Below are 20,756 nucleotides of genomic sequence, written 5' to 3' on the forward strand. Positions count from 1 at the left end.
TGCAGACCATGGTGAACCAGTCTGCAGGGAAGTTCTTTTCTGGGGAAGTTCAGTTTAAGAAGACTCAGAGTATGTGACTGCAGAAGGTTCAGTCTCTCCTGAGCTGGCAGAACTGCCCTCACACACATAACAGATGTTTCTTCTGCCTCAAAAAACCACCAGCAAGCCACCTCACCTCTGCTACAGCCACCAGATTCTTTGCTCATTGTTTCTGCTAATACTGGCAGGTGAGAAGGAGATTAAATAGCTTCTAGCTTCTAAAAGCAGTAAGGTGCAAATGGCAGGAAAATTACTTCCAAAATTATACAATGTAGTTTGTTTTCAACTATTTTCATAGAAATTTTCCATTCTGGCAAACAAATGATGAATGGGACAGCATTATGGAGATGTACATTATGGAGATGTGCATAGGAGTGTAGATGTGAGTAACAAGGTGTGTGTGCTCTGAAAAGGTAACTTTCAGTCCAGCTGGAGTACTGGTGTTTATTCTAAGGCTGCTGCAATATTTGCTGTGGCTCTCTTGTGCTGTCCCTGTGCCAGCCCTTCCCCACATCCCTCCTTCCTCCCTCTCCTCCCCATCATACCCTCAGTAAAGCAGAAAGTAAAGAGGATGATAGAATAATGTTAGAAAGTGGTCAATGAGGTAAGATGGCAATCACTGGAAAATCTCAGTCAGATGAGTTTCAGGCTTGCTTATATTCATATTTGACTTTCAAATTCTGATACAGTCAGAGTGCAAAGCCATTCTGTGTTTTCACCGTTTAGGAGCTTTTACAATATAGATCATCTGAGATGTATTTTCCACCTTTTTTCAGCTCCCAGATGAGCATGTGACCATATATATTCATCTTAAAAGTTCAAACTGAAAACTCTTACAGCTTTGTAAATTCAGTAACAATATGGCAAAAATGCAGTAATATTTTTTTCCCCCCACAGACTTATATAGAAGATTACTAATACTTCCTCTACTTTTTATATGGCAAAATCTCCTATTAGAAAAGTCTGTGCCTTTTTAAAATGACTGACTGCAGCCCATGGAGCACAGAGTGTCAAGTACAGTGTCCAGCCATGGGCAGTGTGGTACAGCTATTTACTGTGTCCCATGTGGGAGCAGAGATCCCTCCTGGTGCTCAGGACCTCACCCATCACCACAGCCCTGTCTCCAGCTCATGGACTGCCTGCTCTGTGGCTCTGTGGTGTTTGAAATCCACCAGAGATCTCTCAGGATATGCTGTGCCCTTCGATGTCACTGCCATATTTTCTGAAAAATCCTCTTTGCCCAGGATTTCTTCTCTTGGGAAGCTGAGAAGCCTCAGAGAGAAATGTAAACAATAATTATCTGATTTGCTTCTCCCTGTTTTGCTGCTTTGGAATGTGGCTTGGCCATTGTTTACCAACAGGTGAATGTTTGATTGGTTCCATGTGAATTGTTTTTACCTATTGACCAATCACCATCAGCTGTGTCAGACTGAGGAGTCAGGCATGGGTTTTTATGATTCATTCTTGTTAAGCCTTCTGTCTGTATCCTTCTCTTTCTCTAGTATAGTTTTAGTATAGCATTCTATAATATAATATTGTATCATATAATGTCATATAATATCATATATCATGTACTATCATATCATATATCATATAATATCCTATAATATCAGCCTTCAGAGAACATGGAGTCAGATTCTCATCTCTTCCCCATCCTGGGCTCCCTCAAAGACCACATTTCAACTCTCAGTGTTGTTGGTCCAGGTTGCTCTCTTTTGTCCTACCCAGCCCTCTGTGCTGAAGAAACCTTCTGCTACCACAGACTAGACAGGACCCTTCTCTTTTGAGCTTCCATTGCCTTTTTTCCAACCTGGAAATGAAACTCGAGATCATTTTAGTAAGGATGTATTATAAAAGAGCATCTTTATTTGAAGGCCTTCAGGAGCAATTATGGAAAGATGTCCACAAAAGCTCACCCCCACAGGGATCAGTACATATTTAGAGGTTTTAGGAAATTTGCATAATTGATAAAAAGCACCAATTAGGAGGACAAGTGGTGATTCAATTTCCCCCAGGTCGAGCTCCTTCTCTGTAGTCCCCCCCTCAGCACCAGCTGAGCTTGGTCCATGACATGGATCTGGAAGAGTTGTTCTCAGCCTTGGTTCCAAGGAAGAACCAAGATAAGAGAGGGGCCTTGTATCCCCAGAGGCTTGGAGCTCTGGAATTTGTTTTGTCTTCCTGCCTAGGGAAAGGCTATGGAAAATTATGGGAAAATTAGCTACTGATACATTAGGCTACAGAGCTACAAATATATGTGAAAAAATACATATGTTATGCATTATTATTATTGATATTATTATGTATATTATGTATTATATATTACATATATACATATATAAAATAATATATATAGAGAGAACATATAAAAGGAAAAAAAGGCAAAACCCACACCAGCATCAGTTCCAGGACCAACAGAGTGGTGGAGTGGCTAAATATTTTATTAAAGTTTTTTTCATGTTTAATATCTTGTTACAGACAGGAGATTTATGCATTAGCATCAGGATGGGGTTATATGTATTAATTTTTTCTTGTGCACCATGTGCAAATGTGCTTGACTTAGAACAAATACTTTAGTATGTCTGTTTAAGAATAATAGCATGATTATTGGAGAAGGCAAGTTTTATATCACGAAATCCTAGAGCTGTGGAATGGTTTGGGGTGGAAGAGAACCTTGAAGATCATCTAGTTCCAGCTCCACTGCCCTGGGCTGGGGACACCTTTCACTAGTTCAGGCTGTCCAAAACCATTCTGGCCTCAAATACTTCCAGGCATGAAGCACCCACAGATCCTCTGCGGATGTGCCAGTGTCTCACAGGGAAGATTTTCCTCCTTGCATAAGATCCAAGTCATATCTTCCAGTTTGAAGCCATTCCTTCTTGTCTTTTTGTCCCAGGCCCTTGTCCCAAGTCTCTCTTCAGGGAGCTGCTTTAGGCACTGGAAGGGGCTCTGAGGTGTCCCTGGAGACTTCTCTTCTCCAGGTGAGCCGCCCACCTCTCCCAGCCTGCCTCCAGAGGGGCTCCAGCCTTTGGAGCATCTCTGTGACCTCTTCTGGACTCTCTCCAGCAGCTCCTTGTCTTTCCTGTGCTGGGACCCCAAGCTCTGCAGGTGGGGTCTCACCTGAGCAGGGCAGAGGGGCAGAATCACCTTCCTTCACATGCTGCCCAAACTGATGTCCAGCCCAGCACAGGGTAACCCTTTCTGGGCTGCCAGTACAGGTCAGGTTGAGCTTCTCAGCCACCAAGACCCCCAAATCCTTCTCTGCTCTCAGTGCACTCCCTGCCCAGCCTGTGTTTGTGCACCAATGCATGTGCAGGGAGCATATACAATTATACAGGAGAATTATTGCAGTAATTGTGTTATTGTTATTGTTTTTCCTCTGTGGGGTATGACCATCACTCACACCACTCCTCAGTTTTTACCCTCAGTTCCCCCACTGAGAGCACTCTTCATACACACCAAGAAAACAGCTGTCCTAAGTGAAGTTATTGTGTCTTTAATGACCACAGGAATATCTGCTGTATTTAACACATTGCTTTCTGCCCAGCCCAAATGGATTTTTGTCTTAAATCTATCTGCTCAGAGTGATGTGTGTTATATAAATAAACTACACAGGCAGCACATTTGTCAATCAGCAGAAAAGGCCCTACACCCTCTATCCTGGGCACATGTACTTCCTAAGCATTGGTTTCCAACAGATAAATGTAATCAAGGTTTATATGCTCACAGAAGCCAACAGGATGGGATTTTTTCACTTGGAAGATCAGAAGAAAATTGTAACTAATGTTGTGGAAAATTACTTTGATATTGCTTTCTCAGTACAGCATCACAATTAGGTAGCAATGTGAAGCACAGGGAAAGAATAAATGAATAGTAACAAATCAACACAAACAGCTACTGTCAGGAGTACTTTGCTCAGTGAAAGTAATGTAAGCATTACTTAAAGTTTTATGACTGTGGATTTTATACTGGTTTAAGTATTACATCAAGGTCTCACTGTCATGCTTGCTAGGACTTAAACAATCAAGAACAATTTCTGAAACAGACAGATAAAACTGAAGTACCAAAGTATTTTTATTAATCTTGTTTCATAAGTTGTTCTATCCTAAATTAAAGATGACTGAACATACTAACAATGAAAAATGTCCTTTTGGACAATGCAAAGGTTCCCATGCTGCTTTTTGGTGGAAAATGAGTGTTACCAACTTCTCTCCAGCCCTGCTGATTCCAGCATCTGGCAAATGTGTTTCACTACACAGGAAATACAAAAGCAAAGGCTAATCCAGTAAAGCTTTTCCATGCAGAATCTGTTGTCCTAAGTAGCTTAATGATTCGTGCATTTGTTCAATTCTCTCGAGAGAGCAATCAGGCAAGCAAATTATAGCAATATCCCATCTCCATTAGAACCAGGCCCCTTTATGGAGGAGCACTCTGAGAGCACAGCCAGGGAAGGATCCTCCTCAGCACGCCAAAAATGTCATCTGAGATTGACAGATTTTCACAGGAGACTGTTCAGGAAGGAAATATGCCAGCCTGTATTTTGAAATGGAATTAATGGATATTTTTACCTGTGTTCTTTAAGTCACCCAATATGTTTCAGTGATAACTGGTATCATTCTCAGTCCACTGGGAGTTGAAAGCACTTAACACACATGAAAATCAGCCAAACAGAAATAAAAGTAATTGTATTGAGCACCATTTACTCAAGGGTGCAGTCTGGCTCCTATTAACATAAATAGTAATTGAATGTGAGAATTGAGGAATTGATTACACACCTTTGGCAGTAACAGCATGGTTGGCATGTTTGTGTTTTAGGTATCCACAGCAATTACACATTACACAGTGAGTTTCCCTGCCAGGGGCAGGAGCTCTGTTCAAACTTGCTTTTATTTAAATATGCTTGGGTGTGCCCTTCTCCAGTTGCACTGCTCTCAAAAATCACTTCCCGGAGCACTACAATCAGCAGTCAGCGTTCAAGAGGTTCATGGCAGAGAACAGGTCAAGATGAGGGACAGACAACAAAAAAAATAGAAAATTGCACTGGTTTTGAGACCACACTAGGAAATCTTCTCTCAGGAGCAAAAAATTAACTTTTCATAGACATTCTAAGATGCATGAGAGTACTGCCTGCATTTGCTGTCCATACATCTTTCCCCCTTGCCTAAACTACTGGCCAGTTTCAGTCAAATATGGCCAGTACCTCTGTTTTTAATACATAAATTCTTTTGCATCTAAGCATACAAAAATAAATTGCAAAACCACCGAAGGAACTAGTTAATTCCTTGCTTTGCACTACACTGCAGATTCATTACTTCTATAGTTTCAGCTGAGTGGCTGCTTTCAAAACTGGTGTGTGTGCAGTTGAACTAAATAAACAACATATTAAAGTACAGACTGTTTAGTGACATGGAAACAAGCACTTAACAAACCTAGACACAGAAATTAGCAATTAATGTAATTATTTAAGAGTTCCCTGTGTTCCAGTTCAGCTTATTTAAAAATGTTAGCAATGATTTTAAATAGACACAGTTGTGTTTGCTGTATGGTGAAGATGTCAAATGAATAAACGTTTTATGAGGCATTTGTTTAGTCAGGGGACAATTTCAGAGCAAACACAGGGGCCAAACCCCAGAACATTATCCTGGATGAGAGTAACTGTACTGGCATTTGTCTAGGCTCTAAAGCAGCCTCCATTACAGCCACAGTCAAAGAGAAAAGGACTGTAAGTAAATCAAGAGATCTTGGGTCCTTTCCTACTTTTGTGCCTCCCTTTTAAAGGAAACTGCTATTTCAGCCCACAATTTTCCAGTTCTCCCATCTCTGCGGCCTTTGTGGCTCTCCATAGGTTCAAGTTAGCAGCGCAGGAAGATGACATGCATATGAACAATAGTTATGAAAGGTTTCATTGAAGTTAAGCAAATTAAGTGAATGCATTCTAAAGTATTTCAAGTTTCTGATGTGACTCATTCATTCATCTCTTATTCTGCATCTCATGGCACACTGAACACCATATCCAAGAGAAGGTAAATTCAGAGGTGTGCATTTCCAGGAACAGAACTTTTGATGAAATCTCTCCTTTTCACATTTACAGTGATATAGTTGGTAGCACAAGTTGGTTTTAATTTTAGCAGAAACTTAACTCCACCCAGCTGGACTCTATGCAAGTTGGCAAAGGTCCCCATACAACCAATTAATTGGTTCTTGGAACATTTTCAGCAAATGCTTTTTTTTAAAAAAAGAAATTTGTAATTACTTTCAAGGTAGCCTTCATTAAGCATGACACACCTTTTTTGAGGTATCCTCTATGAAATATGTAAAGTACACTGAGAATACAAGTATAAAATATTGACCACAAAAGAGGAGGTGATTCAAATAGAAACAGGACTGCTAACCTGGTGTCTGCTGATGAACTATTTCTTCTGGATCCTGCAGGTGAATGAAGACCACGAGCCCAACTGCTCCAAACAGCAAGATGAAGGAGAACATACATGTCAGCCTCATAATTACTGTTCTCAGATCAATCCAGTTCTATAACCCAGGAAAAGAACTGCATGTGATCTCCAGGGCACTCTTCACTCATAGTCCTTGTCCTCTCATCTGGAATTCTGGTGCAATATGCCTACAAGAAGTAAAAAAACAAATCAAATCAAACTTAGCATAGAATAGATTTATTTTCCCAATGCAGATCAGCAGATTTAAGTTCTCATTTAGACCAAATAACTGATTTATCAAGTATTTTTTTGTACAGTTAATTGAAATAATCGCGTCTATTTCTATCCCATCAGTTGTCATTAATTTTTTGTCCTTTTTTTTCAAATGTAGAAAAGATGATGTAGTATATAGTTAAAAATTGCATTTTGGGAAAAAAGTTCTCATTTAGACCAAAAAACTGATTTCTCTAGTATTTCTTTTGTACACTTCATTGCAATCATCCAGTCTATTTCTGTCCCATCAGTTGTCTTTAATTTTATGTCCTTTTTTTTTTAAATATAGAAAATATGATGTAGCATATAGCTAAAAATTGCATTTTGTGGAAAAACAGTCATGCCACAACTTCTATTTTCGGAGAAATCCCTCTCAAATGTTTGCTAAGAGTGTGTCACCTTTTATTTCTATTTCTCACTGATTAAACAATATGAAAACCATGAAGGGAGATAACATGAAAGCTGCCAAACACAGAACTGGCAGCTGCTGCTCCACCTCTGAGGAGAAACAGCCACACTCAGACCAACCACCGCAGGTCACCCACTGAGGCAGCTCTGTGCTGTGCCAATCCTGCATTTGTCAGTAACACAAAAATTCAGTAACGCTGTGCATTAGAGCACAAGTGGAACTGGTGCCCAAAATGTAACCAGATTTCTCAGTAGTAGATCATTGAACACAAGGGCTCAGCTGGAGGTCAGCAACAGGCTGCAGGGGTAGCAATCACTTTGCTTTCCCAATATTTTTACTGCAAATGTAACCTGTTCTAAAGGAAAGTTTTTGGAGCTGGATTTGTTTACAAAGGGGATTTTAAATACAGAAGGACATCACTATCATTATTATCATTATCATTAAATACAAAATAACATCAGTTTGCAGGAAGGATGGGTTGTGGAGAGGTGATGATTCAAAGCAGTTACGTCAGGAAAAGTCTTTAAAGATTTATTCTTAATGTGCCTGGAATATTTGGTGTTGGGGCAACTTGTATGCTTTTCATGGTTTCCTTAGGAAGCTTTTAATTTTCTGTAGTGTACTGGCACTCTAAATTCCTAAAATGCATCAATGAAGAACATGAGGTGTGAAAGATGAAGTCATTCTGTGACTCTGACTGATAAGGTTATTAGCATTATTTAGTGGCAACTATATTTATTCAGTGTGTAAAACAGTCAGAGCTCCAGGCCAGGAACACTGGGGGATGCTTGGATCTTAAATGAATGCAGAGCCCTGCATTCTCTCTCTGCATAAGCAAACTCATCTTTATTCTCTGTTCATATTATGGCAGACAGTGATTGTGTATTCTTTTTGCACCTTAAACTTTTCTCACACCTTTACAAGTAAAACTATGAGAAGATATGGCTAAGTTTTTCAGCACTAGCAAAGACAGGTTGTTAGAAGTCCTTGTGCAGGTCCATCTGAGCCTTTTGTGAATCTAATATGGATGGACATTTGCATCTACTACATACATTTACCCTTAAATGCCAAATGCTCTAAAGCACCAGGGCAGTCAGATTACCCTTCAAAGTAAGTGTGCTCCACTTCCAACCACTGTTACGAGCACACAGGGAGCACAACCCACCCTGTCTCTGGGTTTGTTTGGCTGCACAGGCAGGGGCTTGGATGAATGGACACTTCCAACCAAATCCAATGGTGGCAAAGCCAGAACAACACCAAACTCCCACCATCACTTGGTAAATCCAGTCACAGCTTTCTAAGAATTGCATTTGGTTTCCTGACATACAGGATTTCCTTTTTGTCCCCTATTTATGCCCATGGGGTGGAGGAAGCTCCAACAGGCACAAGGCAGGTGCCCTGCCCGAGGGTTTTCAGGAGGGCACCATGATGATGAGATGATGATGATGAGATGATGATGATGATGATGATGATGATGATGATGATGATGAGAGGTGGAGGGGCTCCAGTCTGGCAGCCCTGAGTGCTGCCCCTCTCTGTGGGAATGCTCCCAGCTGGAGGGACACAGAGCTGGTGAGAAATGCAGAATCATCACCTGAGAGGGAACAGCTGAAAAACATCCACCCCCAAATAACAAGGGTTTATATTTGCTTAGTGGTGAATTCTAAAATCTTTTTTTAATGAATTATACCCTTGAGCAAGTATGGGTTTCTAAAACAATTATTATTATTAGCTTAAAATGTGAAACCATTTCCCCTGGATTTCATTTGTTGAAATGTTTTTGTTTGAAGTAGAGGCAGCATCAAGAAAGGAGATCCCTAGCCAGGCTTTAATTAGTGCAAGAAATGCTACAACAGCAATTTTTAACAGTTAGAATGTTTACAGTATTCCACATCCTGTAGAATAACTGTGACCAGAAATACAAAACCTTTTAAGTTTGACATTACAGCCTCTCCAGGACACCTCAAGATACAACAGTAACAAAGCTAGGTGAAAGCATATATTTGAAAGAATAAAAGGCCACTTTTATTCTTTAGTTTTAGTTTAGTTTAAACACTTTAGTTTTGCATAACTAAAGAAAAAACTGCTGCTGTAGCCATTGCATGTTCCTGCAAGCTGCGAGCACAGGAGTCATAGAAAGAAAAAGAGAGATCCTCTTTCTTCTCAACAAAATGATACCTCTCAACAACACACAAACATCAGAGATCTCTAAATGATGGGTCTAATCTTTCCCTCTCCCCATTCTCCTGTAATTATTTTTCCAATCAGTTGGCTTTAATTAGCATGTCCTCAGTGAGCAGAGCTGGTGAATGGCAGTGCCTGGTTTAGGGATGCTGAGCAGGTGCTTCCCAAGCCCTCCCAGGCTGCTCCTTGAGCTACAGGAGCAGAGGAACTCTGGAAGCAGTTAGCACGACTGATAAATGTGAACAAAGTATCCTCATTAAGGAAACATTTCAAAATACCCTTTACACTCCAATCACATCATTTTAAAGACGGATGAGGGAAAAAGCCTACAAAAAACCCCAAGTGCAGCTTGACCTCACAGTTTCATCAGGCAGTACTTCCTCAGGCATGTGATGGATGCTTCATGGAGGAGCTCTGGATTGACCCACCCTGTGTCCCAGCATCTGGGGGCAGAATTTGGATCAATCCAAAATCCCTTTGACTTGCATTTTGCAGTCACATTTTTTAACTGTGCTCCTCACAACGGACAAAAACATATTTTTATAATTCTTGGCATTACCCAGAGTGAAAGCAGATAAGGTTGCAAGCAGCTTCCAATCTGAACTCCATTTTGAGCTGCCCTGAACCTATTAAACAGATGGAAAATGATTCATTAGAATGTGTAATAATGAATTGAAACATCTAACTTCTAATTTATTCTTCCTTATTACATTCCTATGATGGATAAATCTCCTAGGTACCAATATCTATTTTCCTAAGCTTTCCCATTACCAGGGTATGTGACTGCCCTGCACTTGAAAGCAGCACAAGTACGAGTGTGCACAGACAGCAATTAGCACTCAGCACTTTCCAGTTCAAAGACATTTATCAATCACCACAGTACTCCTATGAATTGTGAGCTGAGGAAGCATTAGCATCAGATAGGAGAATGAGTGTTGGATCATTAATGCAAGACTGGTAAGGAAAAAGATGTACAGTTTTAGGTTAAAAAAAAAATCCAAATATGTTTCTGGAAAATACTTAAATATTATAGCAAAATTACCAGGCAGCAAATATTTTCTTTACAAACACAGAAGCAGAACTAATTTCTCCCTGTTCCCAAGCAGTATGGAAAGACCCTGCAAAGATTTATTTAAATCTTCTGACAAAAGTGGCTCTGAAAGTGGTGCTATGTAGGTCTGCTTTTGGCAATCTCTGCCTGGTGGCCCAATGACCAAACACTTTCACTGTGAGCAGTTTGCTGTTACAGCACTGCATCAGTCCAGGAAAGGAAACCCCTCTGCTGTTTGGTCCCTGCTCTGAGGTGGGTCAGGCTGCACTCAGGGTGGTGTCTGATATCTCAGGGCCGTTTGTTCATCCATGAATGCTGCAAATATGATATTCTCTGCCTTGTCTGCTGTAACAGGGCAGTTGAAGAACAGCACTGATGAGATACAATCTAAGGGCATGGTGTAATCCTTGGGTAGAAACTCAGGAGCCAGCCTTTGGTCCACCTAGAACTGGATCTTTCCCTAACCACACTGATGCATCAAAGGAAAGTAAAATAAAACCCTGCAGAGCAAAGTGGCAGGATAAGCTGTCCCTTTTCCCCCAGGAAAAGCCTTGTTATCTTCAGCTGAGGTCAGTCTGAGTGTAGGAAATCTAAGACTTAGAAAAACATGGGATCAGGGTGTGATGATGTTCACAGGGGTTCTTGGATGAGGGAAGAGATGAGGATCTGACTCCATGTTTCAGGAGGCTGATTTATAATTTTATTGTATATATTACATTAAAACTATACTAAAAGAATAGAAGAAAAGGTTTTATCAGAAGGCTAGCTAAGAATAGAATAGCAAAGAATGATAACGAAGGTTTGTGGCTCGGGTCTCTGTCTGAGCCAGCTACCTGTGATTGGCCATTAATTACAAACATCTAACATGGGCCAATCACAGATGCACCTGTTGCATTCCACAGCAGCAGATAATCATTGGTTACATTTTGTTCCTGAGGCCTCTCAGCTTCTCAGGAGGAAAAATCCTAAGGAAAGGATTTTTCATAAAACATGTCTGTGACATCAGGGTATGCAGCTCTCACAGCACTGCCAGCAGCTGCTTACCAAGAGCTTGGCCATTTGCAGAGAGCAGAAGGGACAGCTCCAAGGCTCCTACAGCCCCTCCTTGCCCTCTCTGGCTGCTCCTGCAGCCACCCTGCAGAGCCCAGGCTGCCTGGCCTTCTTTGGAATTGGTGCTGCTGTCCCTCCACTGCAGAGCTGCTGGTGACCAGCCCAGCTAAATCAGCCTGAGGATGAAGGGCACTGTGGCAAGAAGACAGCAAAAAAGGGTTTTTTCCTCTGTGGAACCAGGAGAAGGGAAGGATCAAGGTGTGCCAGAGGCTGTAAAGATGCAGGGCACCTTTATACTCTCCTTTCCTGAGGCTTCACTGCAAGGTGCCAAGGCAGCTGCCAGTGAATCCAGGAACACAGACTAATGCCACCATCAGCATTGTACATTGTTGTATGTACATCAGCAAGTCAACAAATCACCCAAATCCTTTGCAAATCACTAAACTATTTATAGCTAAATTGGACAATCACAAACCACCATGTGAATGAATGTAAATGCCCTGTTCACACATCCATGGCAAGCTGCATTTCTCATGCTGTGTGAGGTTTAGCTGCCCTTCCTGCAGCTGGGAGCAGGCTGGTGCCTCAGAGCAGAGCTGTTTATTCAAGGGAAGCAGCAGTTTGCAGGTGTCTTTTGGAAGCAGGGGTTCAGGAACCAGCACCTTGTGTGCTGTTGGATGATCAAGGGCAGAGCAGCAGAGATCAGCTTGGGCACTCCTGCAGCGCTGGTTGTGCCATTGCTGGAGGCAAACTGGGGCATCCCTCTGGTGCTGTGGAGCTCTGGGGAGGTGCCACTGGCCAGGTTCTGTGTACAGAGAAACGTGGCACTGCAAGGCACAGCCACAGTGCTGTCCTACCCTTGATGGCCTGTCCCAGCCAAAGCACCACTGCTGGGATTGCCAGTTCAGAGAGAGAAACTTTTAATGCAGAAATTGTTTTCTAAGTCAAGATTTGCCTGACAGCAATAAAAACTACATGTTAAATTTCAGCACTCCTGTAGCTGATCTGCAGAAGTTTCACTGGGAGATGTTGGAAACTGGGAGATGTGGGGGGTTTTTTCTTCTATTGAGTTTTGTTTTAGGTGTCCTGAAAAGGCATCATAATGAAGCACTTGCTTTCTGCATTACTACGATAGTTTTACTTGTGCAATGTAGTTAGATGTCAGAATTCAGGACATCCCTCTGGCTGTCCAGGATGGCCAGGACCCCTGCCAGGGGCTCAGAGACCCTGGCACAGAGCCCAAGATGCCCCTGTGGGTTTGATTGTGACCCGTAGAGCAAATTACCAACCTTGGATGAAGATCTGCAAGCCACAAAAAATTAAGTAGAATGATAGTGAATTTATCTCAGGGTGAAAAATAGATTTTTGGGGTTTTTAGAATGGGGATTCAAGGGGGCAAGATGGAGGGATCTGGGTGTGTCCAGCCTTTCTCCTTCTTCTTCTTGGCCTCCATGTCCTGCTGTGATGTTGGCACTTACAGATTGGTTTAGAGTAGAAGCTCACTGTCTAACACAGGTGATAGGTATTGGGAAGTAATTGTAAACATTGCACACGTAGTTTTTAGTACAAGAAGATAACACTGCCCTGGGGGCAGGCAGAGTGCCTCTGACTGTCTTGCTCAGCAGACCCTGGCTGGACAGGAGAAAGAATTTTATAGATAAGATACAATAAACAACCTTGAGAAAGGAAGAGTTCTGACTCCTTCTCTGACCACCAGACTAAGAAAAGAGACTTTCTGGCATATCTCAGAGTCACTCTGACCAGCACAGATCCCAACAGTTAGAGACTGGAATAGTGATACTGGGCAAATAGCTGAATTAAGAAAAAGGAAATATTATAACAACAAGAATATAAGAAAAAATTTACTATTATTACTGAAGTGATCTCTTCCAGATCCATTAGCTGCTTCTAGGGGGTGTGTGAACACAGCTACTTCTCACTCTGCAGCCAAGCCAGGAATGTGTTTCCTTGCTTCAAGGCACTTCCAGAGACAAAAGGCTTCAAAGACTGAGGGCACTCAAGTGTCCAGTCTGTTTTACTCCTGACTCCTAGATCAGGCTTATTACAACATTTATAGAAGCAAAGATTGGATTTATAAACATTATTCATATTCACCAGCAAAATGAATTTTTTATAGGAGTTTTACAAAAGTAGAGATGGAGATGCTAAAAGTCATCTGTCAGCATTTCTTGGAAATAGGAAATGCAAATGACTCCTAAGTATTATGTCCCAAATCCTCCAGCTTCTTTAGCATAGAAAGAAGTAGGAAACTACTAATCCTGTGGCTGCTTCCATTCATTAAATGTTCATCTTAGGGTGCTGTATTTTCTATCACTATATTCAGGCTCATGTATCAATAGAACAAAAACTTTGTTTTTCCTCGAGGTTTGGGAAGGACAAGTTTGTTTCCAGGTGATATTTCAAATCAAAACATTTTGTCTGGCTTATATCAACTTCATATATAATTATGTTCTTCTCTCTGTAATAATAGAAATGACACATTTTGGAGAAAAGTGAAATACTAACTTTAAAGTTGAAACTGTTCAAAATGTCCTATTCCTGAAACATCCTCAAAATGCTTTTTCTGAAAAGATCTGGATTCAAATTTTCCCTTCCTGTGGGGAAAGGAATTAAACCTACTTTGATGAAATCAATGAAGAAGTTGAGGCTTTCTCCAGCTCTAAAATCCTTTTAAATCAGGAGTGAAATACTTGAGTGGAGAGGGGTGGCTCAGCCTGGTGTCCTCAGGACCACGATGGTGGCTCCTGTGGGTATCTCCTGAGCACTGCCAGATGCACAGACCAGTTCAGCAGCTGGAATTCATGGAGGGAATGCCCTGAGTGACTTTGTGCTACTTTACACTCTCCATTTCCCCAAGAGGAGAATCCTCAAAGGCAGGAACTGGCACTCGGGCAGGACCTGTGGGAACCCAGAGCATCCCTCTGGCTGCCCAGGATGGCCAGGACCCTGCCAGGGGCTCAGAGACCCTGGCACAGAGCCCAAGATGCCCCTGTGGGTTTGATTGTGACCCGTAGAGCAAATTACCAACCTTAGATGAAGATCTGCAAGCCACAACAGTTTAGGCAGAATAACAGTGAAGTCATTATGGGGTGGAAAAGTCGATTTTGGGGTTTTTGGTATGGGGGTTCAGGAGGCAAGATGGAGGGAACTGGGTGTGTCCAGCCTTTCTCCTTCTTCTTGGCCTCCATCTTCTGCTGTGATGTTAGCACTTACAGATTGGTTTAGAGTAGAAGCTCACTGTCTAACACAGGTGATAGGTATTGGACAGTAATTGTAAACATTGCACACGTAGTTTTTAGTATAAAGCCATAACACTGCCCTGGGGGCAGGCAGAGTGCCTGCAACTGTCCTGCTGGATGGACCTGGGCAGGGCAGGAGAGAGAATTTTATAGATAAGGAACAATAAACAACCTTGAGACTGAGAAATGAAGAGCCCTGACTGCTTCTTCAAGCACCAGGCTGGGAAAAGAGACTTTGAACAATTTTGGGGTCACAGTGACCCAAAGGACCCTGAAATGGACCTACTGAGCTTGGGACCAGCCCAAGGAGCTGCCACCTCTTCCCCTGCTGCCCAAGCAGCCTCTCCTGCATCCCAGTGATCCTGGATGCACATGCTGAGCTGGGCATCTCTGCTGCCTGCCACCAGGGCACCCCAGCAGTGTGGCAGCAAATTAGGCAGAACTTATTGCCTGTTAACAGCTCTGTTCTCCAGTCACTGGTGTCATTACACATCTTGGCTTTCAGCATCTCTTCCAATTATGCAAAATGGGGAATTCTGGAATGGATGAGATTCCTGAAAATTACAGGAGCCTCTTTTGCTCACCTATACATCAATCTATTTACCCAAAAGAGTGTGGAAAGGAGGGTAAGAGACTTTCTCTAACTCTGGTGGAAACTTGTTCTGTAATGTATTTGTGGGTCCAGTTCTACTCTCCCTCATACACCAGTGTTGTTCTTTGAACCCACACAGTGCTAGAAGGGATATTAAAGCCATATAATGTGCCAAAGCCTGAATTTCAGCATAATTGCAAAAAGCTGTAGTATTGTTTGATGTGACTGAAGTCAAGACTGGTAATGTATGACCCCTTTTTCCCATTCCTAAAGCCCTGGCAAATCTGCTAAAGCTGCTCCTCTCACTTCCATCACACATTGCAATAGGAAGGGGGCACTTCTGGTTTCCACTTTCATCTACAATTTAAGACCAAAAGGGACAGCACTCAGTAAACAACCAAAATAATCCTTTCAAAGTCAAGAAGATTTCTCTCCTATCTTTCTGGGTGCAAATTGTTGCAGGCTTCATGTGTTACTAATCTCCTCAGTACTGCAGCAGGGCCCCAGCAAGTCAACACACACCTCTCCAAGATCCTCCAGGGCTTATAATTCTATTCCTAAACTAAAACATAATCTCAAAAGCAGTTTCCCCTTGAAATGAAAAAAAGTTTTTACTGCGTTTCAAATTACCATCTCACAGGAACTGCACAGTGACAGTGTAAACAGCGAGTGTCAATAATGAACTTGTCCAGCTTTTATCACACTGGAGGGGAAGGCACACAATTTTCACAGCAGCCCAACTTTTCCAGGCACTGCCTGGCAGCAGGATTTACAGGCATGTTATCCACATCCAATATTACATATAGAAATATGCTGTGTGGAGAACACTGAACTCTTGTAAAATACAGCAGAAAAGTTCTGGTTATTCAGCTGGCCACTTGGTTCTCATTACAGCCCAGTTTGAAATGCCTCCCTTCCCTCCACTTGCCTCAATCTCTCTTCTATTTAAAGTAACTCTCACATCCTCAAAGGGTTTTTTAGATTATTGCACTGTCATATAACAGGTATTGCAAATGAAAATGTCTTCTCTCATAAGTTCAATGCACCTGCAATAAACTAAATTTCCAAGGGTACCAAACAAGAGATTACCCCAGACATTCTTCCTCCTTTATGTCAGTATGCAGCAAATGTAAATTTTAATTTTTCCTTTATAAATTAATTTTTCTTTCCAATTTTAGGTGTGTTATGATAAGGAGGAAAAGCTGACAAAACTTTAAGATTTTATGAGCAGCTGATATATATATGTGTGTGTGTGTGTGTGTGTATAAAAAATTGATATGTTCCTTTCTACTGGGTAAAAGTTTTATTCCCATGCCACACCTCTTGATATCAAGATTTTAAATTGTTTTTATAGCAATAATTTCGAGTGGTTTTTTGTAAATATATGTGTGGGGCCCTCCTCCTCAACATTATGGCTTAACTTTACTATATATAATATGTAGTTTATGTAATACAGTGCAGAGATTTGTGATTCCTCTATGGTATTTCCTTTTTCTAAAGGACAAAAGTATCTGAAGCAGAGAATCTGTGTCTGGGAGTCAAAAGCAAGCAAAGAAGAAAAAGAAATGGAAAACAGAAATGGTCCCTGTAACCTAGAAAACAAAAACCTTTGTCACCAGTGAGGGTGGTTTTAATTGTGGAAACAAAATACACCAAAATTTCTGCAGAAGCAGAAGGAAAACAAGCTCCTGACTCACACTGTGTGGGTTTGTGGTGATGTTCTTCTAGAGGAAGAACAAAACAGTTCTTCTAACCTTGAAATGGCACATGTTGCTGTGGAGAGGGTTCCTTTATTGGCTCTAGCACCTTCTGTAATGGTGTACATTTGATTGTTCTCAACTAATACTGACTCTTAACCCTTCTAGCCATCATGAGTAATTTGTTTCTTATTGAAATTTGCTTTCTCCCTAATTAAAGATCTGTTTATTCAAGGTGCCTTTTCACTTAGACTATGCCTGTATGTCAGAGCTGAGACGGACACCGGAACCTCCACGGTAAAAGAAGGGAAGTTTACTTTCTGACTCCAACATTTATAGATTTTGAAAAGTGACAGTGGATTGGAGGATGACAGTGCTACCTCTCTAATGACACTGGACAAACCAACAGTGCATCAAATTTCTCTTCCTCCAGAAAAGAATGTAAACCAATAATTATTTACATAAAACTGTGTGAGAAAATTCATTACAAGAATGTAAATATCAGAAGGCTTAGAAGAACTTAGAACAGGGTGACATTACACCCCTTCATTTCCAAAAGTTTTGCCTTTGCAAAGTCAGCTTTGGGAAGGGGTGGAATCCCACCTGCAGCTGCAGCACAGGCATGCTTTGAACAACAGGAGGGCACAGAGCAGGGGGATAGGACACAGCTGTGCTCAGAAGTGGGGCTGATTCCTCAGGAGGTGCCTGCACCAAGGGTAAGCCTGGCTGGGTGAGAAAGGAGCTGCAAGTTGTCTGTGGGTTCTGTTTACACAGGGCAGCACACACCAGTGTGATGGTCACTGTACAGGAACTTGGACTCCTACATGTGATACACTTCCAGTTTGTCCTTTTCTGCAAGGTACTCTGCACCAGAATTCCAGACACTCCACACTTAGAGCAGCCAGAGGAAACTCGTGGATATCAGGGCAACTACTCTGCCTTTTAAACAGAATGCAATTTTTGATATTGAGCTGTAATGAGCATCCTGAATAGGCATGAAATCTCTTTAAAATCAGTCCTGTAATGCTGGTACAGTGGGAGAATATTACTATTTGATTTGCTGTTATTCAGTTATTTTGAAGCCCATTTTGTGTGATTTGTAATAAGAACAGATAAGGCAAGTAGCTGCTAGGCATACCCGTGTGCTGTGAATATCAGAGATCACTAAATGTCACCAGCAAACCTCCTGTTGTTCCACTGACGCTTGTAGGAATGGACATGCCCTATTGACTCCACACAGGGTTTGTAACTCCATCCTTCTCAGCTTCTGCATTCAGTGAGGAGAAGGTAGACACAGCCTAAAAATTGTGTCCTAAAAACTTCAGTCCTTTCCTCCCTCTTTTTGCTGTAGTGAGGACAGGCAGAATGGTGCCTGCTCCAGGAAATGGAGCAACTCTCCAAGTATTTGTGACACAAAGGACTTCTCCTGGGGAGGGAAAACAGCCACCCTGGCATGGCTCCCAGCACCACTGCTCTGGCTGTACTGCTGAGACACCAGTATGCTGGGGAGCTGGGCCCAGACACTGAAGCAGGGAATCTAATACAAACCAGGGATCTTCTCCTGTTTGGTGTGGGCAGCCCTGTGCCACACAGGACTGTAAAAGCCAAAATGGGGGATGAGGGACTCCAGGGGCTCTCCAAAATGCAGTTTATTTGATCTAAGAGGTTACAGCAATCCAGGGCCATGGGTGACAGAGCTGTGCCCTACAGCTGTCAGCTCCAGCTGCAGGCAGGCCTGGAGACCCTTTGGTTTTGGTTACATTGCATTATAGACTTTTCTTTTGATCACAATGCATTATATACTTTTCTTTGCTGAGCATATTCATACAGTAGAACCAATCCATACCTTAACTATTATCTCTAGCCTATCATAACTACTGTAATTACCATATTCATGTCACTATTCTCCAGTCACTAAAAGTTAGTACATTACAATTTAAGCTAGAAGCTGTTATTCAGTTTTCTTGCAGTGGAAAATTCTGAGACCTTTTTTCTACTTGCCACATTTGCTGACTTGTTTGCCTGTGCTATCTTTCTGCTTGGTAAAAACATCTTCTTGTTTGGGGTGGGTTTATCCTTTGCTCTAAGCCATAAAACCCCCTTCTAACAAACACACCCTTTGCCTCCTTGGTTATCCAATAAGACTGGCTCAGCAATTCTTTTCTATATCAAAACCTGCTTTCATTTCTACTCCTTCATCAGACTCTACATTTAAAAATCTTTCTGCTAAGCACACATATCTGTGAGACTTTCTTGTCAAACTTTCATCCTTCCCAACACAGGGTTATTCACCCCTTCCCCATGCCATTTCTCCTGTGGGCTGACACTGACCAAGTTCTGGCTGAGGGCTCAGATAACATCACTGCAAACTCAAATTATCTGCATTTGGTACAGAAATCGAGGCATTCACATTCAAAAGAATGGAACTAGATGGACATCTAGTTGGAACTAGATGATATTTAAGGTCTCCTCCAAACCATTCTATGATTCTATGATTCTAAGGCTGAAGATCAAAGAAATTATTATTAATTTCTTGTAATCACATTTAATGGTTCTGTAAAAGGTACCAATAGTATCGGGGTTTGACTGTTGACAGTGTTTTGTGCCTAATCCTTCTGTGCAATTTCCACTGGGAGCTGTCCCACATAAATATTTTTATTAAGCAATCCAAATTTAAAATCAAGACCTTAAAAATAAAATAGTTACTGACCTTTCAGCTCATTTATAATTAAAATCTGTTCTAATGTTGTTCACATAAATAATAGATAGCTGTTTTCACAGATCAATGGCTTCTCTTGCTTTATAAGAAACATTTTGAAATAAAATTACTGTGCCTTTAAGTCTAATAGGAAAATTTGATGTGTTAGCAACTATGGGCTGATCTCTGTACATTTTTCAACTGTAAATTTCACTTTAAAATACAAACAATTATTAATATTGATTTGGACTAAAATAATATTGAATTTCAATATATTTTTGGCTCTTTTATGAATTACCCTGCACAGTCAGTGTGATTATGATGAAAGAGTATTTGCACGCTCAATTTCTTTTCAGCGAGAAACCTTGAAGAGTGCTAGTTGTGTTCAGGCTGATAATGATAAACACATGCATTCAAGGAGAATCAGACTACCTTAAAAACCTCAACTGAAGCATAATAAGTTAATATTTCATCCTATATATGCAGTTCTTATATCAAGCTAGCTGAACTTTCATTATTAACAAATCCTGAGCGTTTGGTTAGAATGCAGCTCACTGCCTGAGCTCTGTTTTGGTTGTGCATCGCATGCAATTACAAAATGATGTCAATCCATCACTGCAATTTCCTGCGACTAAGCAAAGAGATGAATATATTCATGTCCTAGGATGCTGTAAAACACCAATATATTTAAGTGCCATTAAACCCATGTTTCTGTGCTGTGGTTGGAATAAACATTTCATAGCTCCTGTGATAGAGGGATGTGAGCTTTTCTTCTGATCTCAGCTCTAATTTCAAGGCTGGTTTGTTAATTGCTTACTCAGCTAGCCCAGCACCTCTGCAGAGGCCTCAGCTCTGGGTCAGCCTTCCCCATGGCCATGGCTGTGGCCAGCAGGGTCACCCAGGCACCGTGTCCTTGTCACACCCACAGCCGTGGTGGCAGGGGGGGTCTCTGAGAGCCTGCCATGCTTGGGCAGAATCCTCTCAAAACCAGAAACTCTGCTCCCCAGGGAAAGCAGGTGTATTGAACTAGGACAAAATGTCAAAGTGACATTTTTGTAGAAATGGATTTTCAGAA

At 41.5% G+C, this 20,756-nt stretch overlaps 1 protein-coding gene across 7 annotated transcripts in view; it reads right to left on the reverse strand.

Annotated features, from left to right (window-relative positions):
* CHST8 (carbohydrate sulfotransferase 8) overlaps positions 1–20,756 on the reverse strand; it is a 205,626-nt gene that overhangs the window by 154,323 nt on the left and 30,547 nt on the right. For 4 of the 7 annotated variants that reach the window (XM_074551070.1, XM_074551069.1, XM_074551073.1 and 1 more), the window contains exons 2-3: positions 9,893–9,959; positions 6,429–6,655 (exon numbers count right to left, since the gene is read on the reverse strand). In XM_074551070.1, coding sequence (XP_074407171.1) covers positions 6,429–6,537 — 109 coding nt within the window. In that variant the 5' untranslated portion in view covers positions 6,538–6,655; positions 9,893–9,959. The remainder of the gene's footprint in view (positions 1–6,428; positions 6,656–9,892; positions 9,960–20,756) is intronic. The other 3 variants (XM_074551068.1, XM_074551071.1, XM_074551067.1) reach the window with 1 other exon arrangement.

This window comes from Zonotrichia albicollis, chromosome 13, assembly GCF_047830755.1.
Source record: "Zonotrichia albicollis isolate bZonAlb1 chromosome 13, bZonAlb1.hap1, whole genome shotgun sequence".
Lineage (NCBI taxonomy): Eukaryota > Metazoa > Chordata > Aves > Passeriformes > Passerellidae > Zonotrichia > Zonotrichia albicollis.